The sequence below is a fragment of the Filicampus tigris genome, chromosome 12 (assembly GCF_054856515.1).
Source record: "Filicampus tigris isolate MCC_2025a chromosome 12, RoL_Ftig_1.0, whole genome shotgun sequence".
NCBI classification, from domain to species: Eukaryota; Metazoa; Chordata; class Actinopteri; order Syngnathiformes; family Syngnathidae; genus Filicampus; species Filicampus tigris.
Genome location: NC_141228.1, coordinates 16,205,186 through 16,232,275, shown reverse-complemented (window position 1 = coordinate 16,232,275; position 27,090 = coordinate 16,205,186). Strand labels below are relative to the sequence as shown.

At 40.8% G+C, this 27,090-nt stretch overlaps 3 protein-coding genes across 4 annotated transcripts in view; 1 reads left to right on the top strand and 2 right to left on the bottom strand.

Annotated features, from left to right (window-relative positions):
- Positions 1-12,232, bottom strand: part of LOC147138714 (LIM/homeobox protein Lhx8) — a 12,309-nt gene extending 77 nt beyond the window's left edge. The window contains exons 1-9 of one of the 2 annotated variants that reach the window (XM_086046412.1): positions 12,085-12,232; positions 11,636-11,681; positions 6,537-6,659; positions 3,878-3,982; positions 3,303-3,424; positions 1,984-2,204; positions 1,517-1,620; positions 1,299-1,394; positions 1-1,172 (exon numbers count right to left, since the gene is read on the bottom strand). The exon at positions 1-1,172 is cut by the window's left edge and continues 77 nt beyond it. In XM_086046412.1, the coding sequence (XP_085902538.1) occupies positions 945-1,172; positions 1,299-1,394; positions 1,517-1,620; positions 1,984-2,204; positions 3,303-3,424; positions 3,878-3,982; positions 6,537-6,659; positions 11,636-11,681; positions 12,085-12,116 (1,077 nt within the window). In that variant the 5' untranslated portion in view covers positions 12,117-12,232 and the 3' untranslated portion in view covers positions 1-944. Of the gene's footprint in view, positions 1,173-1,298; positions 1,395-1,516; positions 1,621-1,983; positions 2,205-3,302; positions 3,425-3,877; positions 3,983-6,023; positions 6,093-6,536; positions 6,660-11,635; positions 11,682-12,084 lie in introns of those variants that run through there. The other variant, XM_086046413.1, reaches the window with a different exon arrangement.
- Positions 12,028-26,929, top strand: erich3 (glutamate-rich 3). The gene is made up of 14 exons (XM_086046408.1): positions 12,028-12,323; positions 13,351-13,444; positions 14,524-14,649; positions 14,773-14,844; positions 15,326-15,451; positions 16,456-16,602; positions 17,087-17,305; positions 17,487-17,667; positions 18,939-19,125; positions 19,909-20,057; positions 20,126-20,266; positions 20,941-21,231; positions 21,976-22,113; positions 22,200-26,929. The coding sequence occupies exons 1-14, from the start codon at positions 12,304-12,306 to the stop codon at positions 24,767-24,769; spliced, it is 4,461 nt and encodes a 1,486-aa protein (XP_085902534.1). The 5' UTR covers positions 12,028-12,303; the 3' UTR covers positions 24,770-26,929.
- The window catches only part of tnni3k (TNNI3 interacting kinase), a 25,439-nt gene continuing 17,320 nt past the window's right edge, over positions 18,972-27,090 (bottom strand). Inside the window, exon 26 of the mRNA XM_086046409.1 lies at positions 18,972-19,119. The gene's annotated coding sequence lies outside the window, so the exon portion shown is untranslated. The remainder of the gene's footprint in view (positions 19,120-27,090) is intronic.

Below are 27,090 nucleotides of genomic sequence, written 5' to 3'. Positions count from 1 at the left end.
CAGAGGCATCCCATTTGCATTTGGTCAGCACACTTTGAGGGGGTGCGTTCTGAGTAGATTTCACAAACATTCAGCAAACTTCAAGCAGGGAGGCTTCACAATATGAAACAAAATCATCCATTTTGAGGCAGGTAACATGAATAATTGTTCACGGTTTGAAATGATCATAACGTTTTCACAAATGATGTGATCGTAATATTACACAATAAAGGAATGTGTTCAATCATTGCCTCATAAATTCTAGCATGGCCCCCTGAGGACAATAAAAAACCTAAAATGGCCTCTGGTAGGAAAATGGTAGCTAGACGCTAATCGGCCACTTCATTAGGTACACTTGCACGATCTAATCCAGTGAGTGGCAAAGTGTGCTACGAGTACCATCAGTGGTGGCTCCAGTGCTACAAGAAAGACTCAGTGCCTTAACACAGTTCACCTGTATTTAACATTTCAGTATAATACACTGCATTTAGTCTTTGATCAACTTATCTATGAATGAAATATTTAATTAAATATGAATTTATGAATTTACTTCAACCTAATTTCCTGGCAGCAAGACGCCAAAGCACTCTTTTGATATTAAAGTAAAAATGAAATGCGCAGAGCAGCTTCTGCTACACAAATAGAAGACGTCCTCCTTGAACGAAAAGTAGTGCTTTGCCGCCATCTTGTGGCCTCAACAGGCAATTGTGAACCTTCCTGAACGATGCAAATGTATTGTACTTAAAAGTTACATACAACCAAAAGGTGCTTAAGAAATGTACAGCGCCGGATTGACAAAAGGTGAAGCCACTGTAACAATATGAACATTTAATTTAGTAATCCCTTTGCGTGCCACTAGAGGGAGTCGGCGTACCGCATTTTGAGAATCAGTGCATGACACATTGCGTTGACGTGTGCCACACACCATTTGGGAAGTGAAAAATGCTGATTCGGGTGAAAAGCAGTCACTCGTATAGGAGTTCATAAAAAGCCTGGTGCTCACTGTCGATGAAGGAGTGCAGCGCCGACAGCATGGAACCTTCTGGACCCTCGTAGCTTGTGTACTGCAGCTCCTCGGGGGTGGGCGTGGGCGGGGCCAGGCGGGCTGGCTGCATAGAGGTCAGGGGGGCGCCGGACGTGTGGTTGGGGCTCACGTGCTTCTTGTGGCGCGCTCGGCAGTTCTGGAACCACACCTGGACAATCGAGTCTGGCTTTACATGCACAGTAATGCTAGATGAGAATATTCACATGAATGTAGGTTTATTATCTGGGTTGGTGTTTTATCTTTTTATTTTTTGTTTGTTTACTATACGCTGAACCTGTATAACTCGTCGACTGAGACCCGTCTGCTCTGCCAGTTTCTGCAGCGTTTGAGCATCCGGGTTGTTGTCCTGGGCAAACTGTGCTTGCATGACCTGCATTTGCAAAAGGTCCAATTAAAACGCTGTTTTAAAAATACATATTAAGTGTTACACAGAAATGATTCAATTCCACAATATTTGTATTAATAAGGCAAACTAGATGAGTATTTTCTCACCTGCAGCTGGTCGGCGGTGAAGCTGGTCCTTGCTCTCTTGGAGGGTTTGGGCTGGTTAATTTCTTGTTCGGTGGGCACGGCACCCTCCATGTTCACACTGCTGCCTGCGATGATCATAACAAGGTTATTCATAAAAAATAGAAAAAAAACATCTGGGCACAACATTTGGACAAAAAAAAAAAAGTTTTGACTAAAACGATCTAATGGTTGTAGAATCTATCATCCTTTCAATGATTGAATCAAAATTAGCAATGCTGATTAGCATTAGCGCACTAGCGATGACCATTTTAAGGCAACAAAGGCCAACTATCATTCGGCCCACAAATCAGCACCAAAAGTATGTTTTGGGACACAGAGAGCCATCTCTGATTAAAATTTGCTGTTGATCGGTGGTATTGATGAACTTTTTGGGGGGAATATCAGGTAAGATATTACAGGATTCAGCAATACGTTCATTGACACGTCACCTTTGTCGGTGGCCCTCTTGAGCTTGTCCAGCATGCAGTCGTAGTGGACCCTGCACAGCACTTTGTCCTCCACCAGGGCGAACTCCTCTCCGGTGGACAGCTGCCTCTTGCACGAGAAGCAGGCGAAGCAGGCCAAGTGGTAAACGTTGCCCTTGGCGCGCCGCACCCAGTCCGTGGCGTGGATGTGGCGGCCGCAGCACGCGCACCACGTGCCGAACCTTCTGTGACACGCGCACGCAATAAGAACCCACCTCAGTCGTAATCATCATCGGAATTCAGATGGTCTGAATGAAGTAATACAGTCAACTAATCAAGATGCCCACCAAAAGCCTCATGTCGTACTTATTTTTTTCTATTTTTATATAAACATACTACATGTGTGGATATAATAACAAATAATAATAGATTAGAAGCATATTGATTCCCCACTGCATGAGATGTTGCAATTTAATTAATACTATTTTTTTTTTTTTTTTAATGGTGGTATTCCCATACTGTGGTTATAAAAAGTCTACACACCCCATTAATGTAACCTATAACATGTACATTTTTTTTACTTTTAAGATTTTTTAAAAATAAACTAATATAAACAACAGAGATTTAATGGTTGCAAAAGTGTACACACCCTGTTATCATAGGAAATGTGGCTGCGTTCAGAATGGCTCATTCCCACTGAAACACACACACATATATATATATATATATATATATATATATATATATATATATATATATATATATATATATTGTTGCTGGGTTTTTTGGGGGGGAGAATTATGTTTTTGCAATTTTTGTTTACAGTGGACCCCGCATTTGTGGATGTATTCCTATTCATAGATCATTAAAAACTGTGAAAACCTAATATAATTTAAAACAGTTTTCCCAAAATATATTTCAATCCAGGGGTCACCAATCATTAGAAAATGTTGGCTACTTCTTAGCTACCGATTGATGTGAAGGGCTACCAGTTTGATTGACACTTCTGAAATACCACATTTGCTCAACTACCTACAATAATATTCATGTTAATGACTTCTCGCAATGATTAGGAAACAGATAAATATCATATGCAACACTTTAAACTATAAATCTTTTCAAGCGTTTACATGTTCAAATGTCGGTACTCACTTCTAAAACATTCCTGGAAAATCACTATTTCCCATCACGGTTGATGTATTTTTACAACATGACACTGGCGACTCCCTGCTGTAATCTAAAAATCATTACTTTTGTTGTACTCAAGTGATGGTAACAAGTGCGCTAATAATTTTTTTTTTTTTTAAAAAGAAAAAAAAAGAAAAAGCAGAACAAACGTCTACCTGAAGTAATCCATCTTGCAGAAGACTTCCTTGTCCTTAATGTAGCAGCTGGTGTGGCCTCCTAGCGCGGCCTGGCACACGCTGCAGCAAAGGCAGCGCACATGCCAGGACAGGTCGCTCACCTGCGGCGCACACACAAACACACACATTTGTGTGCACACACACAAGGAAGACAACTGTTTATTTCTTCACCGGGCCTGTGAGGCATGAATACCTGAAGGTGTGTAAACCGCAATTACCCCAAAAGATGCAATGAAAATGCTAATTAAAAAAAAACAAAAAACTTGGATGTATTTCAAGACAACTCCTCATTCAAGATTGCACACACACACACACACACGATAAAGTTAAGAAAATAGTAAACAATGTTTAGCCACTATTTCTTCCTAGAAGGTTGCACACACATGAAAACCTGCACAATCTTCAAAAATAAGAAAGAAAAATAATAATAGATGCAAATAAAAAAAAAATGTATCCATTCTTCCTTCATTGCAGCTGGCTCACTCAGCCTTCGCACACACACGCGCATCCTCCCAAAGCTACAATAATAACGGCAGAGCAATAATAGAAAACACCTTCAATAAATATTTATCGACTATTTCTTCATTGCAGCTGGCGCACACGCACGCACGTGTGGCGAGAAGAGGCTCAGTCGACATGTCTTCATCCACAACCTCCACCTGCATGTGCAACACAAACAAAAGGCGGCATTTCATCCGAGCGCTTTTTTTCCACGCAAAATCCTCTCTTTCCCTCAGAAAAAATTGATAGAATTTGCTTTTTTTTTTTTTACCCCCTAGTTGTCCTCTTTTGATGGATACCAGATATAATTTGCAGCCCCAAAAATCTAAATGATTCATACAAAAGTGAGCTATTTTGAGGTCATTAAAAAAAAAAAAAAAAAAAAAAAAAAAAGCTTTTTTACTTGTGCGGCTTCATAGCGACAAGTGAGTTTTACTTAAAATGACACTTTTAAAATTTACTTAGGTTGTTTATTCCCCCAAAATATTTTTGGGTCAAAGAAATTATTTTCATCACTCTAACCTAGAAGAAAGTGACATATATTGAGGTATGATAAGGAGAAAAAAAATCTAATGCATTTTATGAAAATCTTACCGGTTTAGAAAAATAATCCTCAAAATGATGACAAATCACAGCAAATTTATTGCAAACAGAATTTAATTTTGGAGTCATATTATAGTTAAAAAACCCCCACAATTTTTGGTTGTACGCACATTGTACTGTTTAAACACAAGCATAATTGCATCAAAAGTACTCTTTCAGTACAATTTATGAATAGTAATGCAAGTTTGTGTCATTTTTAAAGTCTCCTCATCCCTACAAAGAGCGTGCCCAAAATTACTGTTTTGTTGGAGTCCTTTTCTCTCACCAGGCTAAATTTTCTAGCATTTAGTATAAAAGAAATGTATTATTTTACAAGAAGGTAAAAAAAAAAGGCAGATTTGAAGGTTACTTCAAAATTGTTTGGAAGCAAATCATATCAGTTTGGTGCAAAATATATTTATAGATATTTCCCACTGAACTTCTGATGAAAACTTGTTGACAGCGACATTTTCAGCACTCTATAGTTAAAAAGAATCACAACTATTAATGTTTAATGGAGGGACATTGCACTTTTAAATTTATTTTTAAAATGTCCGCTTCAAAATGATAGCAAATGAACGAAATCAACAGAACGCAATTTGAATGTCAATGTACAGTATGTGTTCGGTTTTACAATCACTAAGAAGTGTAAAAATAAGAATATTTGCTTGAAAATATGTCGTATTTAATCGATATCGGTCGGTCGATCGGTCGGTCAGAGGTCAATCGCACCTGCCTCCTAAATCTTGTCTTTGAAGTCCTTACACGCACATCTCAACTCTCTTTCAAGCATTTTGTACATTATAAAGTAATTATTATTAAATTGAAATAAATAGATACAATCTGCTGGGTTAAAAACAACCCAAATATGGATTAAGAATAACCCATATTAGCAGTTTGAATAGTGTACATATATCAATGAAGAATATGAATTTGGGAGGATTGCTTCTACTTTGTAAAAATGAAGAGCGCTATATAAATCTGATGCATCATTAATATTATGAATAAATAAATCAATAAATACATACATAATTAAATCCTATTTTGGAATTTAAAAATTACTGCAAAAAATGTAATGAGTGAATGATGTAATCTATTTTTAAGTGATATTTGTCTTAGTCAGTTCAACGGAACTGTCAAAAAATTAAAGCAAATCTCAACAAATTACAGCAAAACTGTGGTGCCAAAAAAACGCAGATGAAAATGCATTTTCGTACAATTTCCTAATAAATTGTGCTGGTGAGAAGATTTTTAGCACTCATAGAAAATGACACATTTAAAGTGATTAGAATTTTTAAAAACTAGTACTTTGAAATGAATTATGTAAGTTACTTAATTTTTATTAATAAAAAAAATAAAATCGCTACTAATTTTAGATTCAAAATTTAAAAAAAAATAATTTATGCAAAACAGCATGTACAAAAAAATTCATTTTGACGTCCTATAAAAGTTTGGTTTTTTTAAATGGCAAGGTGCCTTTGTTTTGGTTTTATGTGCTCTAAATCGTATTAAAAAAAGCAAATTTTCTTCACACGTCCCAAAAGTAGCATTCATTAAAAAAAAAATACAATAATAAAAAGTACATTTCTGTTGTTTTTAAAAGCTCCTCATCCCTACCAGGGGGTCTCCCGTGTCCAAAAAGTTGTCTTTGGAGTCCTCACATGCGCACATGTCCTGTTTTTATTTTCCTCTCTCCTGCACTGTGGCCGCGCGTGTCCTGGCAGCGCGTGTGGTGCGTTCAATGACCCGCACGCTGGCCATAAATATCATCAGCTGCCCGCTCACTTGCTCACCATGACGACGCCAATTGCAAATTTAAGAGGAGTCATTACTTGGACTAACAGATGACACTTGAACCCAGACTTCTCTTTTTTCTTTTTTTTTTCCTTTTAGCGGTACTACAACAAAAGGCCGTTGATTTATTTAATAGCAGCGATTAAAAAAAAGTCAAAGTTGAAAAAAAAAAAAAAGAAAAAAAAAAGATGAAGAGGTCTCATTAACTGCTTGAGTTTTAACAACGAGGGACGGTGGAGTGGATGCCCAGCAGATTGCAGGAGAGAGCAATTGGTGGACCCCCGCCACCGTCCGCCGCCCGCGCCAGAGGCCTCCATCCCCCGGCCACCGACTCACCTCCTCGCCGGAGCCTCCAGCCGGGATGCAGCGTTGAACTTTGGCCTCACTTTTCCAGCGCATGTCTGTGTCTGCTTCTTCTTCTTCTTCTTCTTCTTCTTCTTGTCCTCCTGCAAAGTGATCCTTCCCAAGGGAGGATCAGAATTCATATTTGAGATTTCAGATGTCACCTTTTGGCCACACCCGCCCACCCGGTAATTCCCTCCCTGCCTGTGTGGTTTCCTTGCAGGAGTGCAAAGAAGAAAAAGTACAATGTGATAATATGGCAGGTTATATGAGGTGTTGGAAAGGACAAAACAAAGAAATCTCTGTGCATGAGATTTTGTTGGTGTTTTTTTGTGGTGACCTATGAGAGGTTTTTCGTTTGTGTGATATTTTTTTTTTGGGGGGGGTGAATAAGACTCCCAATTGTTTTTGGGAGGGGGAGCAGTGTGAGGTTTTTTTTGTAGCTTCGAGACTTTTAAAGATTGTTTTGTTGTCGCGAGAGTTTTTGTGTGGGATTGAGCGATTTCGTGGTGAATTTTTTGGTGTCGTACGTGATAGCTTTTTTTTACGTTAGCATGAGAGTTTTTGGGTGGAAGTGAAAGGTTTTTTGAGCCTGTGTATGAGGGTTTTTGGTGTGATGAAAGTTTTTTGTTGTGAGAGTGTTTAAGAGGGTGAGAGAGATTCCTGGGAGAGAGCAAGAGAGAGACAGAGGAGAATTTTGTGCATGTGAGTTTTTTTTACAGTGAAGGCAGGAGAGATTTTTGTGAGAGGCTTTTATTTGTGTATGAGTATTTTCCTGTGAATAAGAGTTTTGAGGAGGCAGTGTGACTTTTTTGGTGGCTGTGAGAATTTTTTGGTGAGTGCAAATGATTTTCATCTGTGTGAGCGTTATTTAGGAGTGAGTTTTTTGGTGTACGTGTGTGGGTGAGAGAGTTTTTTGGTTGAGTGGGAGAGGTTTTCATCGTGTGAGACAATTAACAAAAAAAAAACTTCATAAAAAAAACCCAAAAAACACCAAATTGTTTTTTCTAAAGTGTATTATTCTTATCCAAACTGAACCATGCTAATATTATAGCCTCAATTTTCAATACTGATTTTCAAGACACGTCGTACCAACTTTCAATGGAAAGGTTCCTACTGCTCCTTTGAAGATAAAAAGAAGATAGTACAAAACGTTAAGTCCTTAAAAGATAACATATTCTGACTTGTTTTTTTTTTTTTTATGTCTCTTTACTGCCTTGCAGGAGGTCTTCATCGCTCCCGACCTGCATCGGCATGACGCTACATGAGCCGCCGTATCGCATCATCTCAGGAGGGCTTTAACAGTCCTAGCGTGCCTCCTGGAAGATGTGTCGTGTTCCAGCCGGTGCCGATGAATGCTTTTTTTTTTTTTTTTTTTTTTTAAATCAGATAAGGCGTTTACCAACCGTGTACCCCCGGCCACGCTCCCTACTAAACCCTCGTTCCGATAGAGAGGTCAAAAAGTGACAAAATCAAGTGTTTTATCATCAAAAGAGCAGACGCAAAGACATAGTTACGAGTTCGCGTCCTTCATAGGAGCCCGCATGTTGCCCCGATCCCAATCGACCGCTGTGTTACGTTTTGCATGTTATTGTTGCGTTTAGCGGGCTATGGAGCAGACAAAAACAATGTCAACAAACCCCAAAACTGCCTTTTGACATCACGTCTGGATGCTGCAGTGTGTTACGTTATAAATACTCTTGAAGCCGCCAGAGGAAGGAAGGAAAGTACTTGCTGTGGTCACATGAGGGTATATGGGCATCAGAGTCAGTTTGTATTTGTTTCCACTATGCCGGTGGAATTTCATGATCTAATACGGCGTTAATCAGCTACAGCGCTGCGAAAAGGTAGTTGCCATCTTCTCAAATTCGTATATTTTTCATGGTTTCCCTCGCCTCGGTTAAGGTCATTGTGCATGATTCAACAATAAGGGCAAGACATGGGCAAAAATGGCATCCATGTTAGAGTCGCAAGGCAAAAACTATTGCTGACCAAAAAGAACATAAAGGCTCATATCGTGGAAGATTTTTGGGGAGAATATTCGAGAGTCTTACGAGACTAAAGATGAACTTTCACACAGCATTTCAGAAAAGAAAAATCATACAGACAGTCGGACATGCTGGTGGTTGTGTAAATGGTCACGGGGCTGCTTTGCTTCTTCAGGACCTGGACAACTTGTTGTGATGGATTTTTATGACTTCAAGCTGAAGCGCACTTGGGTTCTGCAAGACAAAAGACTTTTTTTTTTTAAAGCGCGATATAGCTGGCATTCACAAAGCGCGTGAGAGTCTTTTCTCCAAGCGAAGAGCGTTTGACCTCTGAAGCTCTCCTTAATGTGTTCCTTCCACACAGACTTTCCTTCATCTCGATTGTTTAATTGAAATCAGGTCGACAGGTTAGATTACAATTGACACTCGCAGATTAGCGTGACCTTTTTCTCCTTGCTGTAATTGACTACTCGTTGAATCTGAAGGGGAGGAGCGGCGGTGGGCGGGGGTCTGAGTCGGGGGCTATGGGTGGGTGGGGGTTGGTTCATGGGTGGAAATCACAGCAGTGAAAATGGCAGTGGGCTGAAAAAAGGGTCTGATTGCGCCGGGACGGCGCGAGTGGGAAGCAGCATGCTCAGCCCCAATCAGGGCCACATGCGGGAAAAAAAAGCGCTCTTATCAACAAGTAATGGCCCACTTGACAATCACACAGCCACAAAACTGCTCTATTTAATGCTGATTGCAAAAACTCAACCCCCCTCCTTCCATCACCAAAACCGTAGGACCCCCAAAGATCTTCCCCGCCGACACCCGGGAATCGTTTTTTCCCCTGAATGGAATTTATAATCATCCCTCTTCTTTTTGGTGGCTAATTGTTATTTTAAGGCTTGTCGACATGATTACGGTGTTTAGCGGGCCAAAAACGTATCTGTCTCTATTTCCACCAGCCCTGACTGCTTGTTGCCGGATGTTTAAACGGGCCTTCACACCTTGTTCATATACATGGGAACTATGCCAGGTTATATTCAGTGTTTGGAAGTAAGAAAATATTAATACAGTAATCCTCCTTCCATTGTGGGGGGTTACGTTCCAGACCACACCCACAATAAATTCAATCTGCAATATCGAAATACCCGATTCAAGTACTCTCTGGGCACTACAGGCATGTATAGTACTTTACTGATTTTTAGAGGTCTTTAAACACACTTGTAAAATAATACATTTAAACATATGTTGAAAGAGCAAGAACAATGGATAACTTTGCTCTTGTAACTAATAACTAGATTGTAAAAAAGTATTGTACAAACAGCATGTACCGATCCCGCTTGCGGTTTACAGTAAACAAACAACAGGTTTTTTTTTTTCAAAACTAACAAACGTATCTTACAATCTACATCAGAAATCATGCCATCGTTTTCTGTCGGCCTAAAAAGGATTGAAGAGGATTTTACATTCAGTAATCTTCAGCAAAAACTTTCCTGATTTTGAAATACTTCCCGTTTTCACTCTTCTTCCTTCGAATTTACAGTGGCAAACAAAAATAGTGTGCCACCATCTAATGGTAGACAGTAAAAGAAAAACATCATTCGTCAATGGCAGTGAATGAGTTAATGAATGCTGAACCGTAAATAAGTAGGGGTCCACTGTACATAGAGACGGTCACAACTCTAAAATGTGATGCAGAAGTCAATCTTTGAAGAGGATAAAGAATATATGTCAAGGAGTACTCCTATATTATGTCTACATGTTGCTGCCTTGCTTGTGTTCAAATATTTGTTGCTATTCTTCAGACCATCTATTCCACATTGATTGTTGGTATTAAGCTAAGCAGACTTTACTATGGTCAAACTTTTAAATACACAAGGTGTAATTCTCGTGGTTTGACAGTACAATTCAAATGGGAGTTGCAATAAACATCTTAAAGCGGAAGTCAAACATATTTTTTTCAAGAATATGTTCCCAGCAGGCCCACCAGTTGAAACACGCCATTCGGATTAATTTTGCGTTTGTGGAATATAAATTAAGCAGCAAAATGCACACATTTTTGGCCATCTGTGGGGGCGGCCATTTTGTCTTCTGTCGACTGACAATGATATCACAACGACCAATCACGGCTGACCTTTTTCTGAATCTGAGCCGCGATTGGTCGCTGTGAGCAGTTGTGATGTCATTTTCAGTCGACAGAAGACAAAATGGCTGCCCCCAGAGATGGCTAAAAATGAGTGGATTAACACTTATTCCACAAGCGCAATATTTATCAGAATTCCTTGTTTCAACTAGTGGGCTTGCATAGAACATATTCTTGAAAAAAATATGTTTGGGTGGACTTCCACTTTAAAGCTTCTTCTTTCTTCTTCTTTAAAGCTAAGCTCATGAGTGGAGGTACCATTGTATTGTATTGTGTCTTTTGACACACCAGTCATCCAAGTGGGATTGGCAGCTCATGAAAGAAACATGGCTCCACTCTCTGGTCAAGTCTGGTACTTGCAAAAAAAAAAAAAAAAAGGAAAAATATATATATATTCAGATATTAGTCAAAGGCACCAAGGTTGAGTTAACTACCTTTATATCTTCAGAAAACACATTCAAGATAGTGTACTCTAGTACTGTAGTCCTGGATAAAAAGATGAATTTGTTGGAGAAGCATTGGTTTAATCATATTTGGAGGTTGCATGCTCTTACTGTATATTTCACTAACAAAATGAAGGTTTTGTAATTTCCTTTATGCCCTCTAGAGGGGCTCGGTGGACTTGCAATCTTAATGTGTTACCACAGGCAGGTGAGATTTTTTTTTTTTTTTTTTTTTAGTAGAGTTTCAAAATTTGGGTTGGAAAATGTATATTTTTAAACAAAGTTTGGGTGGGCCACGCACATCATCTGTAGTAGGTCGCAATCAAAAGTGACCTGTCACATGCAAAAGCATCAACTTCATCATACTCACCAGAGATGGCCATTATTTAATGTTTTATGTGCGCAAATCGCCACGGATGTGTTTTGCAAGTCCAAAACGTTAGCAACCATCATTGACAATGACTAAAATGTGATTTCATATTTCGGTTGGTTCATATATAACAGACAATCGAGATTTTTAGGTCGTTTTATTACCTGACATGTTTCGGCGTGTACTTCCACCTTCATCAGAGTGTCACTGCTGTGGTTGTGACGCGTGCGTATGGATAACAAGGGAGACAAAATGAACTTAATACAACTAAAATGTGATTTGTTAAGGAAAGAGTACCATTGCTAATAGTACTTTATGGTTGATGTTACATGGGCCAGGTTACACTGACATAGCAACATAGAGAGACTAAAATCTTATTTGGGGAAAAAAAATCATCATCAATCATCATCAACATCCACATAGAGATATTGGAAGCAGTGCAGTCAAGAGAAACGCTACCAAACGAAGAGAATAGACTGTTGGGAATAAATTCATACTTCAGGGAAGAAATATTCCAATTTAGGTTATTAATGTAGGCCAGTGCTGCTGGTGTCTACTTTGATGCCAGTGCAACTGCGTGTGTGTGTGTGTGTGTGTGTAAGTGGAAACCAGCCTGGTTGGCAGCATTGTCACGTGGTCTCCCATGGCAACCGCCCAGTGTCACCGCTTCTACTCCAGCAGAAGTAAGGCAGCGACTCCGGTCGGGATCAGATGAGAATTTGGTGCCCCGTAAAAACTCGGCCGGTTTGAGTTGCCTTCCCGTCAGCCGAGCGCAGGCCCGCGAGCAGGAAAATTGGAGGGATCTGAAACAGACGGAGAGACAACCAGCACCATGAGTCGCTTCAACCCGGGGTATGTGCTAGTTCCTTTGCTACTCTGTTTAGGATTCTACTTTTTTATTACGTTGTAATTGGCTTGCCAAGGTGACAAAAGTATTCAGTGGCATACAGATCTAAAAAAAAAAAAAAAGGTAAAGTACTCATTGAATTCCGGTAAAAACTCCAGGAATAATGCAAAATCATGTATACATATACAAAAGTATTAAGACACTTTTTAATCAGTTAATCACTTTATTGATTCCTTCTTCATTTTATCAAGTTGAAAAATTGTACGTGCCCTTCTTTCAGTCAACTGTTAGTACTAATACTGGCCTTCTTTCAAAGTATCAGGCATTTTAAAGGATGCCGATACTAGCCACAGATACTGAAAGCAAAACAAAATCTGACTTCAAGTAAGTCCTCCTCACGAGTAGTTGGTGCCACACTGCGACTGTTTGACGCATCGGTGAATCATCATGTGCGTCAGAAAGACAGAAAGGTCTCTGTTGGGATGTACCCGTCATTGTGCTAATTCAAATTCTATGTATCATAAGTCGTGGTATTGGTACTTGGTATCAGGGAGTACTCAGACGGGGGCAGCAGTCCCCCATGACAAAAAAAAAAATTCCATGGGGCATCATTTCCATCCGTCTGCACGGAATGGTTTGAATTGGTAGAGAAATGTGGAACGGGCAAAATTGGTGGTGGATAAGAAAAAGAAAAGATTTTGTTAAAAAATCAAGATATGTGTGAATGACAGAGTCAACTCAGCAAAGGTTGTGAACTGTTGGATCGCCACGCTTCAATAACATTAGCTCTTAAAAGAGCATCCGGCAATTACGAGCGGCGGAGAGCAACACAGTGGCGTATAAAAGACAATCCAGGTGCACAGTAGAGAGGCAGAAAGGGTCAAGTGTGTCATCTCTTCAAATGACTGCACGTAATGAGACACCTGTGAAAGAAAAAGAAAACAACTACAGCTAAAAGATCATGATTGAAAAAAAAAAAAAAAAAAAAAAGTTTCTGTTCATTTCAACCCTTTGATTTTTTCTCTGCCGCAGTCTTATTTCAGCCTACAACAGCCTGACAGACCAACACCTGACGGGCTACTTCAGCAGTACTCGCATTAGGAGACACTTGCAGAGAGCCGGACTGGTACATTATAAGAAGCTTTTCTACATTTGCATAGAAATAATGCATTGTTGCACGGAAAACCTTATTTTACGCCACTACAACTGTTTTACAACAGTAGTGGTACCTTAACTTATGAGCGTGTCACAGACAAGTTGGGTGGGTGAGACTGTCACGCCTACCTCTTGAAAAATGTTTGCTGAATTTTTGGGGGTACAATTTAAAACTATTTTGGTTCTATCTCATGTTTACTTTGGGTGTAATTACACTGTCAACCACTAGATGGTGACACACTAGGGTTTTCCAGTAAATACATTTGAAAAAAAAGAGCAAAAACAGCCTAGTTTTATCTGAAGATTATTGAATGTCAAATCTTCTTCAATCCTACTTTTTACGCCCACAGAAAGCAACGACCAGATCTTTATTACAGAATGCATATCGTTGGGTACCATTATTGATGTATATCATGAGATGATAAGTTTTGTTAGTTTGGGAGGTGGGGGGGAAATGTGATTAAAGCGGAAGTCCACCCAAACATATTTTTTTAAGAATATGTTCTATGCAGGCCCACTAGTTGAAACACGGCATTCTGATTAATTTTGCGTTTGTGGAATATGAGTTAAGATACAAAATCCCCTCCTTTTTTAGCCATCTGTGGGGGCGGCCATTTTGTCACTTCTGTCGACTGAAAATGAGATCACACACCCTCGGGTCGCAGATAACGACCAATCATAGCTCAGCTTCAGAAAACAGGTGAGCCGTGATTGGTCGTGAGCAGTTGTGATGTCATTTTCAGTCAACTGAAGTGACAAAATGGCCGCCCCTGAGATGGCTAAAAACGGGTGGATTTTGCTGCTTAACTCATATTTCATATTAATCAGAATGCGGTGTTTACACTAGTGGGCCTGCATAGAACATTGATTTCTTTTTTTTTTTTTTAAATACGTTTAGGTTGACTTCCGCTTTGAGTACAGTAATCAAGTAATTGTACTTGGTTATTTCCCACAATTAAACTACTAAACTACTACACTAATTACACATCTGAGACTATGTTCTGAGTTTTATTTCAGCTGGCAGAGTGTTGTGATCGTTGTTGCCCTTAGATCACCAGGAGTGGGCGCATTGTTCCAGATAAGGAATACAAACACAAGCTACTCCAAAGGGCCCACCAGAGACATGTCAGAGAGTGCCTGGCTCAGGCCATTTTCCTCAAGGTGCTGGAGATGGAGGTGGGTGGAAAGGGCGAGGGGGTTGACTTGGAACATGGTGTTCTAGACACAAAAAACAATTCAGACACTGTCAGTGTTGTGCGGCACAATGAGCCATGCTAATTGGCTCCCTTTCCCTTGCAGCGTCTCCATCAGATGGAGATAAAAAGAAAACTGGAGGAGTTTGCCAGGAGGGAGCGAGTGCACAAGATGAAGGTGAGTCATTTGCATGTCAATGCCGCTTCGTGTTTCCGTGTTGACTTAATTTGGAGCATGTACAGTGAATCCCCGTTTATCGCAGGGGATGCGTTGCAGACCCGCTCGCGACAGGTAAAAATTTGCGATAGAGAGACCATATAAACCGCATGTTAAAAATGGAAAAAAAATTGGGTCTTCTCACATGCTTTAAGACATTTATATAATACAGTATACTGTATTGAAATATATATATATATATATATATATATATATATACATGGAAAAAAAAAAAATATATATATATATATATATATATATATATATATATATATATATATATATATATATATACATGGAAAAAAAAAAAATATATATATATATATATATATATATATATTTTTAGTCTTTCAACTATCACCAGTGGGCCTGTCCTGGATGTCCCCCAGGATGAATGAGGTTCACTTTTTTGAACATAACGGACACTACTCTGGTTTTAAAGGTGGCACGCACAAAGCGATTTGAAGACGATGTCCAAATGATGTCGCCCCGCCCACCCATGGGTGCGAGGGCTGTCCGGAAACAGCACTCAGGACCGGTGGGCGGTCATTACGGATCCTCGGAATCTGTGAGTCCAAAAAGATCCAAAGAGAGGTGGCAAAAGTACTCATACTGTTCTATGTACTGAAAGCAAGTTGAAGTACAGATATAGTACTTGAGCAAAACAAGGCTGGTAAAAGTTGGAGTATTGATTTCATTCCTTTCCTTATAGCGGAAGTCAACCCAAACATATTTTTTTCAAGAATATGTTCCCAGCAGGCCCACTAGTTGAAACATGGCATTCTGATTAATTTTACGTTTGTGGAATATGAGTTAAGCAGCAAAATGCACTTGTTTTTAGCCATGACTGGAGGCGCCCATTTTGTCTTCTGTCGACTGAAAATGACATCACAACTGCTCACAACAACCAATCACGGCGGACCTGTTTTCTGAATCTGAGCCGTGATTGGTCGTTGCGAGCAGTTGTGATGTCATTTTCAGTCGACAGAAGACAAAATGGCCGCCCCCAGAGATGGCTGAAAATGAGTGGCTTAGCACTTATTCCACAAACGCAATATTTATCAGAATGCCTTGTTTCAACTAGTGGGCTTGCATAGAACATATTCTTGGGAAAAAAATGTTTGCGTTGACTTCCCTTTTAAGTAAAAATAAGAAAGTACATACAGTGAAATGTACTCAAGTACAAACATTTAGTAACTGTTGTTTTGATAGTGTAATAGCCTGAGCCATTTACTAGCTGGAACATTATTTTCAATGTGCCAAGTTATTAAAATAGGTATTGTCTAGTAGATTTACTTTTACTATTCCTATTATATATATATATATATATATATATATATATATATATATATATATATACACACACACACACACATTTTAATGCCACCAACTTGTGGCATCTATAGGCAATTATAGACCTTGTTGGGGAAGAGGGATATAAATTATTCTCAGATTCATACTAGTCTAATTTTTGCGCAAATACTCCTACATAAATGTAGAGTGCAAGTACTACTCCCATCTTTGACCAAATAACACCTAATAATGGGAGTGTGGTTCTGTGCGTGCTCGCAGCCATGTTCATCTCGACCCAACACCGCTCCAGGAAAGATGCAGCGGCCTATGCGCTTGAAGCCAATCCACAGCGGCAACAATAAACGCAGCTCCCCCCACGGGGGCAACGGAGCATTCAGTGACAATCACCCGCCGTTCAACTGCACCGTGAGACCAAAAACAACACTCACATGACTGCTTTTATGCAGCATTTGCACCAAAGTAAAACAGGATTTTGGAGACTGCATACGTATTTGATATATTATTTAGATCTAGATTTATTAATACATGCATCACAGCCTTTTATTGTTTTTGTTCCATTTATTGTATTGTTTGTAAAGTGCTTTGTTACAGCTCTAGCTGTTATGAAATGCGCTATATCAATAAAATTGCATTGTACTGTATTGACAAGTTTTGTAAGTCAAAGTTGGCTGAAACAAGTTTCCTCTGACAGACCAATCAGAGGACAGAAAAAAAATACAGATGTCACGCGAGGACGAATTTGAAATCGATGTTTAACTTTGTGATCAGAGGAGGAAGGCGGAGGGGATTCATGGAATAAATGATTACAATTTTATGGAACAAATATTAGAATTTCGGTTGTAAATGCACAGTACTGAATATTAACAATGCAGCCTTCCCTCCCTCCCAGATTGAGAGAGAGTCCAGGAAGCACGAGCCCAACGCATGGGATCCGCCGCCCGTCTCACCTTACTGCCTGCCGGTCATCAACAACTTTGTCGCGCCACTGCCTCCTGCCACCAAGAAGAAAGCCAGGGGGCCCAACTGCGCTCCCGGCGGCCCTCCCAGTCTCAGGGGCCGCAGGCGGCTGCGACCGGCCACCACCTTCAGTGCAGCTGACGCTAACGAGGTCAAACGAACAAGTTGTCTTAGTCGTCTCTGGCAAGAGAACATGAATATTGTGGTGTAAAAGTGTGATATATACATGCAAATAAAAAAAATCAGAAATCAGGAAGGCGGCGGATACTTTTTCATGGCACTGCATGTTTTGGTGTAAGAAAGCGTTAACCAAGTGTGTCGTTTGACTAAAGGAGCAGCCCCTCCTGAGGACTTCTGTGCCCCAGAGCAAAGTGCCAGTCACCATGGTGTATTTTGGCAAATCTGTGCATCTCTCCCATGACTCTGAGGACCTGAGGGACGAGGTCAAAGTGTTTCAGCAACACTGCGGAGGAGAGAACCTGTGCGTGTACAAGGGCAGGCTCCGGGAAGGAGGTCAGTGGTGGGATGTAAGAAAAGTACAAATACTCTGTGGCTGTCAATTTTTCAGGATGTACTTTACTTCAGTGTTTATTTTTCTGATGACTTTTTCGGTCGCACCCTGTATCTGAATAGGCTCGTTACTTTTTCTCAACATCCATGGAAAAAATGCTAATAAAGAGAGGTAAAGTCAAATGTGGTTGAGAACATTGAAAACTATCACTTTAATCTGAAAAATTATATAAGTAAGAAGTAGGCATGGGCAAATACTGGGCTGATATCAGCTTTATTTTCAGGTATTGGGTTCTCAAAAGGGCTGCTGATACCAGCCACCGATACTTGAAGGGTGAAAAAAAAAAAACTGATATCGAGCAAGTGCTACGCACCAGTAGGTGATGCTACACTGTGGTAGCTTAACATCCATCCATCCACCCATTATCTATACCGCTTATCCTCACAAGGGTTGCGGGGCGTGCTGGAGCCTATCCCAGCTGTCTTCGGGCAGTAGGCGGGGGACACCCTGAATTGGTTGCCAGCCAATCGCAGGGCACACAAAGACAAACATCTGCACTCACAATCACACCTAAGGGCAATTTAGAGAGTCCAATCATCTTACCATGCATGTTTTTGGAATGTGGGAGGAAACCGGAGTACCCGGAGAAAACCCACGCAGGCACGGGGAGAACATGCAAACTCCACACAGGGAGGCCGGGGCCGGGATCGAACCCACGACCTCTGAACTGTGAGGCGGACGTGCTAACCAGTCGACCACCGTGCCGCCGCAGCTTAACATGTCATCAGAATTTTTTTTCACAATTATTTGTTATTGTGTCATTGAAATTTCATGTATCAAAAATAGCAGTGCAGCTTGAGAGAAATAAAGAAAAAAAAACGTTTGAAATCTTCTGAGCTAACTTCAGTGACGTTAAAGGCTTTAAATGTTAATAATTTGCCTCCAATTCAATACACCAATTCATCTTATCAAAAGATACTTATAAAATTGAATGAAATAATGTATATTTAATCACCAAAATGTTCAACCAAACCATATAATTTCATCACGATAGCTTAATGCTAACAATGTGAAACGCAATAGATGGGCTAACAGAAATGATCATTCATGTTGAAATTTTAAAAAAATAAAAAAACAGAGCACGCGACAATACTCAAAAGCAAATGTTATCGGAAGCGTATCGGTATCGTTGAAATGAGCCTTCAATGATGTGTAAAAGTTTTCATTCCGAATGTCATTTTATTTCCCCCCTGACCCGCCGCTCTCACCTCAGAGACGTTCCAGTTCGTGTCGAGGCGACATCGAGGTTTCCCCTTTAGCTTGACCTTCTTCCTGAACGGGCTGCAAGTGGAGCGCCTCAGCTCGTGCTGCGAGTTCAAGCACAGGCGAGGCCCCCGACTGGGCGGCAGGCACGGACACTTTGGCTTCAGCGCCGTAGAGCGGGCCTCGCCCTGCTACAAGTGAGGGAAGGCGCACTTCATCATTTTCAGTTTTAGTCATTTTCTTCTTTTTAGCTTTTCAATTAAATTACATGTCTAAAGTTTATTTAGTTAGACTTTAGATTTTTTTTTTTTCTAATTGGATTCCCCTACGAGGAGTCAAAATAAATATAACTTATTTACAAAATGAATGAAATACTGAAACACACTGTCTTCGACACAAAAGTTAAATAAAACACAAACATTGTGGGAGTTTATGCTTGTTTGTTTTTTAACATTGAATTGATACGCCTTGATTTTGATTGTAGTTTATTAATTTAGATCTAAAATTTTGCTCCAATTTTTCAACAGAATTGCGCCTTGCAGGATTGTAATAATAATAATTTAGAAAAATTTAAAAAGGGGAAAAATATTTCAATCGAACATCCTATTTTCATTGTAGTTTATTCTAGTTTTACATTTTAATTCAAATTCACCAAAAAAAAAAGCAAAATTGTTTCTGACAGAGTGAAAGAATTGTTAATTAAAACAAAAACGTTTCATTCTCTCAAGTTACATACTATTGGAACTGGGTCGTTTTTATTAAATATGGGGATTTAATAACACTGGTCAACAAATTATAATTACGATTTTTAATCAGAGAAACAAGTAAGTCAGTCAGTCCGTCATTTTTCATGACAAACCGAATTGTAATCGTCAGTTGGTCAGTCATTCTTTGATTATAATGGGCCCCCTTGTGGGCAACCAAACTGCAAAGTGGCCCATGATGAAAACATTTGAGACCCTTGACCTAATGTGTTCTAGGTGCATAATAGCAATGGGGCTGGACAAGAAACCCGCTCCTCCACCCAAGAAGGTTCAAGATGCCGGAGGAAGTTTCAAGGAGGCCAGGAGCACATCCCACTCAGGGCGCGAGAGCACCTCTCCACAACAAGACGACACACACCGAGATGGTATAATGATGAAGAAGCACACGCGTTATGTACCAGAAGAACTGACAGATGATAACCTTGCCGTGCAGATTACGATGAGGACTTTGAAGGAGACGACGACGTCGCTGTAGAGGAATCCAATGAAAAGAAAGCTTCATCTCCGACCACTGGACGTGACGCGCGGACTCAAGATGAAACTTCATCTGACTCTGAAGATGACAACAAGGATGGTGGGTGAACTCTTGAGTTTATAAGAGGAAATAAGTAACTGAAAAACGCAAGAAACCATATCCAGTAACTTCAATGGGTGGTTAAAATTCGACCATGAATACATCACTATGAGCCATATGTGTTATAGGGTAAAAAGATTTACCGTGTCTGTAAATAACAAATCAATGCTGCCCATTAAAATGAATGCAAATAGACTTCATCAGTTCCAGCCCAAGAACCAAGTTTTGTAGACCTTGTGGAGTTAAAAATAAATACAGTGAGATGAGGAGTGAGGTGGAAAAGGCCACATATCGGGAGTATAACAAGTGGTACACAATGTTGGACACAAAGAATGGAGATTAAGTGTTGTACAGATCTGGCAGAAACTGTTTAGGATTTGCAGCAAGTTATGGTGATTTAAGACCGAAATGTAGTACGCTCTTCTTTTTACTCCTGCATCCTCTTTTGTCTTTCCTTATCAGTACATTTCCATCTGTGTCTTTTTCTGATGCAAACCTGTAAAACCCCCAAATAAAAAAAACATTGTTTTTAAAACAAAACAAAAAGTGACTGTAGTGAGGGCGACACAGTGGTGCTAAGTTACCAAAAACTGTTCCTGGCCCAATAATGTGACACCACTTTATTGTAAGTGTATTTTTGGTAGACTTTGAAGTGTATCAACCCTCCCACACAGAAGATGACACGAGGCCTCGTTCAAGTTCCAGCTCCTGCGAGGGAAGCGACGTCGAGCTCGGCAAAGACTCCAGAGAGGATGAAGAAGCGGAAGAACCCAAGGAAATCCTTCAACAGGAAACTGCGGATGAGAAAGACCAAATGAACCCGGAAGAATACACAACCACTGCGTCGAGCACAAATGTGGATATCTCTGACGCCGGCGAGAAAGAACAGAGCCAGGAAGCATCGGGAGAGAAAACAGAGGGCCAGGAGACACAAGACGAGAGCAGTTCGGAGGAGCCGGAAAGGAGTGAGTAAATGGGTGTGCATACAGTGAAACCCTGTTTTTCGTACAGATACGTTCCAGACCTAACTGCAATTGGTGAAAATCCATACACTATGGAGAGTAGAGACCATATAACAAACAGGTCGTTCCTCTAAGGCTTGAGAGAGAGAGAGAGAGAGAGAGAGAGAGAGAGAGAGAGAGAGAGAGAGAGAGAGAGAGAGAGAGAGAGAGAGAGAGAGAGAGAGAGAGAGAGAGAGAGAGAGAGAGAGAGAGAGAGAGAGAGAGAGAGAGAGAGAGAGAGAGAGAGAGAGAGAGAGAGAGAGACAGACAGAGAGAGATATCTAAAACATGGATAGCAGGCTAGCTGCCCTCGAGGACCAGATTTAGACATCCCTGATTTAGAACATGAACCTCATCTATTTTTGCATCTTTAATCATGTGTTTGATAATCGATATGGACATCTATTATCTGCAATGTCAATCATCTAAGATTCGACCGTATCTGTGCCAGGTGTCAGCGTTTCACTTTCTCTTACATGATTTTGCAGTAAATGTCTTTTATGTGCTGAATCCTATTTTCATGTCTGTGTGCATACTTTTGCATGCGTTGTTACTTTGACTCTGTTTGCACCTTACCCAATTAAAGATCTTATGTTTGTGTGTGAATTTATGCTTTCTTTACTGGCTCTCTTTCTTTTCAAACCGCCTTAAATGTCCCGTAAGTGGCTGACATCATTGCATTTGCTATGTACATTTGTCTTTCCCAAGCCAAATCTGTGCAGGAGAAGCTAGCCGAAGCCATCCTGAAGAAGTCGCAGTGCAGCTCTGAACCAGAGCCGAGCGACACCAGCACAGAAGAGGAAGAGGTGGCATCCACAGACCAAGGGCAGGAGCCGAAGGAAGACGGTATCAAATTGTATCCCTCTTTAAAACACTGTTGAGTTGCTAGTTGAAAAAAGAAAAAACAAAAACCTCTTGGTGTGCGTTTGCAGAAGCAGTTGTGATGGAATCTAAATTAGGGGAAGCATCTGAGCCAAGAGAACATGCTGAAGCAGGCAAAGAAGAACCCCATGTGAACTCTGACGACAAAGATGAGATGGGAGACAGTGTAAAGGCAATGGAGCAGGAGGAGGTGAAGGAATCCAAGGATGGAGGCGATTCCGAGGAGAAAATGGATGAAGGCGATGTGACTGTAGAATCTCAAGACAATGCTTCAGCTATCGCCACTGATAAGACGGTTGCGGATGCTGATTCAGAGGTGAAACCGGGTAGCGAGACAACACAGACGAAAGCGGAGGACACTACTGGAGTATGCGAATTAGAAGCAACACTGGAGGACTCAAGCGGCTTGTTGGAGGCAACGGTTTCTAAAGAAGACAATGTGAAGGACGAGGGCAGCGAAGTGCAAGAGGAGGACGAGGCATCAGGAGATATTGAGGCTACTCGCGGAGGGCGAGATGATCCCGTGGCAAAATGTGAGGAACACAGTAAAAAAGAGGAAGAAAAAATGAACCCGCATGAGAAACAGAGTGACGCTGAAGAGCAAAGTGAAAAGGACGGAAGTCAAACTGAGGAAAGCCATAAAACTATAGAAAACACTGCAGAAGAAGCAAAAGATGAAACCCAAACCAACGAAGGAGCGATGGTAACCCTCAATGAAGATGAGGCTGATCAGAAATCCGAAAAAAATGAGACAGACAAGGGTGAGGGTCTCAACGTGAACAGCACCGAGGCCGAAGAAGTGAATGAAGAAAAGGCCGATGACGTCAACGAAACAAACGCAGACAATGCAGAAAAAGCGATAGAGAAAAACGAAAAGCAAACAAAAGAAAGTACAGATAGGACAGACAAAGGCGACAAAGTCATTATTACCTCTCAAAAGGAGGAAAGTGAAGAAATAAAAAAAGAAGCCAATGATAACACGGAGGAAAGTGAAGCTGAAGAAAGTAAAGATGCGCCCGATAAGGACGAAGAAGAGACAACTGTTTCCGCTGAGGCCAAAGAAAGTAAAGAAATGAACCAAGCAAATACAGACAATAAGGAAGAAAGTCAAGCGATAGAAAAAGTTGAGAATGAAGCTGAAGAAATTGAAGATTTAACGACTAAGGATGACGAAGAGAAAACTGTTTCTTCTGAGGTGAAGGAAGGAGAACTAGCCAAAGCAACCACTGATAAGGAACAAATTGAAGCAGTAGAAGATGAAAACATAGCTGAAGAAAGTAAAGATGAGATTGACAAAGACGAAGAGAAAACAGTTGATGCTCAGACCACGGAAGGTGAAGAAATAAGCAAGGTAACCACTGATAAAGAAAAAGAAGTGAAAGAAAGAGACAAGCGGGAAGAAGGGGGTGAATATGTGACGGACCAAGACAAAGAGATATTTACTGAGTATACCGACGACGGTGAAGAAATAAAAAAGACAAGCACTCACAATGTGGAGGAAAGTGAAAAGAGACACAAAGGTGAGAATAAAGCTGAAGAAAGTAAAGAAGAAACAGTTAAAAACGAAGACAAAGAAATCATTACTGCTGAGTCCGAGATAGGTGACCAAATAAATGATACAGAGGAAAGCGAACACGAAGATGAGAACAAAGCGAAAAAGGACACAAATACAACAGTTGAACCTGAAGAGGAGAAGATCATCACCTCTTACACAGAGGAAAGACAAGAAACATCTAAGATTGCACAGGAACCGGAGAAAACGTCAGACGAGCACTTGCAAAATGAGGATCCAAAAATTATTGCGACACAGAATGTTGGCGTCTTTCAAGTAGCAAATGCAACAAGCATGACGGAAGAGACCACAGCAAACAAAGCTCTGATAATCGAAAACAGTAAAATAATTAATGTTGACGCTGAAAATGGGGAGATGTCCACTCAAGCAGAATGTATCTCTAACGAGGACAAAAGTGATGACAATACATCAGCGCGAACTGACAAAAGACGACAGCCTGATGAAGCGTCTGCAGAACACACAAGTTTGGAGGTCAAGATGGAAATAACTCAAGAAGTCCATAAGGTAGAAGGTGGTTCTGAAATAGAGTGCAAAAAAAATGATTTCGAAACGATACCATCTAGAGTCGACGTAATCGAAGAGTTCGACTCTGATGATCCAAGAAGAAACAGACCAGACCTCGAGGTTGAGAAAAACAAAGAAACTCCTGATGACAAGGCCGATCCATCATCCGTAGTTGGCGCCGCAGCTGAAAATTTCCCCAAAGAGAAACAGTCTTCCAAACTCCCAAGTCCGAACGCGGTCTCCAAAACGAGGTTGCCAGGGACTGAGGCCGGGACAGAAGAGGCCAGCAAAGCCTTGGAGGAAGGAGCAAGTGTGCTTCTCCAAACCCAAACACAGTCAAATACTCAATCTCGAAATCAGCTCCCCCATGGAGAAAGTCCAGAAGCTCTGGCCAGAGCCAGCAGTGCAGAACTTGTCACCAACTGGCTAACCACACATCAAGCGTCCAAGTTCTTTGAAACCTTTGTTGAACCTCTGGAAGACCTCAGCGAGTCTGACACGGGTGCCGGGAAGGAGGCCAGCCAATCTTCAGAGCTTCTGTAAATTGTCGAGACATCCCATGAGGAGCTTGCACCAAAACACGCGCAAGTGGGTAACACCAAAGGCGAAGCTCAGTCCTATCCTGAGATTAATTCCGTTAAAGACGACTGGGAGATGTCCAATGAAGAAGTAGAGCATGATGTGAAACAACTCCTAAGAAACACCAAGAATGAACCAAAGCTCATAGAGAATGACACGAGTAAAGAATCTCTGGTTGAGGACGAGGCCGAATCAACACATGGGTGGAGAACGGCGAGCATGTCGGGAATCAAACCTGAGACTGCACCGCAAATTGTTGAAAATGGGTTTCACGTGGACGTCGAGCCCACGTCAATTGAAGGCATGAACGGCCCTTCTGAAAATGGTATGGATCCTACCCACGAGGACGTGGACGAGCGGACGTCTCCGGAAGGAAAGATGCACGAAGAATGTCAAGAAGTGACCGAGGTTAGCCATTTTAAAATGTCAAGCTCAGACGTTGGAAGCCACGTGACGGTTGAGGACAAACCGTCCGTCAACCGGAGCATGCGGCCGATGGACAACATTATCAGCGACGACCATTTGAGCGTGTTGTCAGTGAACAAAATGCCTTTCGCTACAAGTTCTTACTCTTGACTGGCACCGGCCACAACCCCAGAATGGACATTAGACAGTTTTGTATTAGAAACATTTTCCAGCAAGGCCGGCATTTAATCAAGTGGCTACTTTGTGCGAGCTTGCATCCATGAGCTGATTGACATATGGGCATGGTCCTTACCGCAAAGGTAGACTTTTTTTGAAGGTCCGATTACCAAGTAGTGCAAAGTAAAGGACCACTTCACTGTGTATATCAGTGGCAATTTAGGTGAATGTACAACAAAGAAATCATTCCCATGGCATTTCAGGGTGCACATGCTACTGTTGTGCTCAAGACCACACGATCTGACACCAAGACTTCCTCGCGATCAGAACTCACCGAAACAAAGACCAGACCAAGACTTTTGGGAGTCAAGACTGAGTCAAGACCAAGGCAGAGACAAGTCAAAACAGTGACAAGACCTAGACCATAAAAATAAACAATGGGGAAAAAAAAACATGACAAAGCAGATAAGTTTAAAGCATTCTCGCTTTAATTTCTTTTCTTCTTGTCGTTATCACATGAATGAAGTTGAAGAATAGCAGATCAGCGCTGATCTCGACAGAAAATCCCAAGTGTGGCCAGACAGAGACCGAGACAAGACCATCTCGAGTGTTCCAACAATAGTAGTTACTGAATGTTGAATTGGCGTTATGAGGGAGTCCTCGGAAACATTTCAAACCCAAAAAGTTGGAGAACCCCTGATGTATATTATTCTTATGCTGAAGGAATCGTCTTTTTGAGTCCTCAATAATCCACAACATTCTCCTACCTTTGAGCATGTGTGTATCCTGTTGAAAAGGACCAATAAACAAGTAACTGATTTTGAATTAAACCGGTTAATTTGGGGGAATTCCCCCAATGCAAGGAGGCAATATGTAACGATATGACCCCAGATCCCGCCCCCCCAAAAAAAGTTTTACAATAGTCATCATGCAATCATGACTAACGAGAAGCTACGTGATAAATTGTGACTGCAATGTTTACAAAAGCAGATCTCATCTCAAAGAGGCCTGGTTAATGGGAGGTATCGAGTGCTACCGTCTCTTACCTGCAAGCAGATACTCCGATACAGCTCACACACACACTCACAAATTGAATAATTCACAGCAACCGCTCTCCCAGGACTTTGCTTACCCGCGATGTTCCCACACTTAAAGTGCTTTCATGTTCATGTCCAGATTATGGTTTGATGAGAGCTAATGTTTCGTTAGAAACGAAATACAGTGTGATAAAATTATTAAAATGTTGTAAACACTACCTCTAATTACTCCCAAACAGATTATTTATTTGCCTTACAATCCTCCAGTGTGGGTTTTTAGGGCTTCATTCATTTGTCAGTGGTTTGGCCACTGAAGAAATAAAAACTATGACGAATAAAGTTGTTTGCGTTCATTCCAAATCCCCTCCCACATGCTTTAAACACATTTAAACCTTTGAAAAAAAGATGAAAGATTGCTCTTTTATTCCTTAGTGTCTGTTCTCACTATCTGGCTGTCAAAAATGTGAAACTATTTTATCATATCAAGCCTTAAAACAATCTGTCACTTCTTATTGCTGTTAATTACGCTGCATCCCTTAGAAAACAGCTCAGTGCTGCCCAACATGTTGTGGCACGACAAGGTACTACACTAAAGTTGCGCAACTCTAAATTCCAACTTGCCTGTATACTGTAAAAACCCATTAAAAAAAAATCTCAATTACAAAT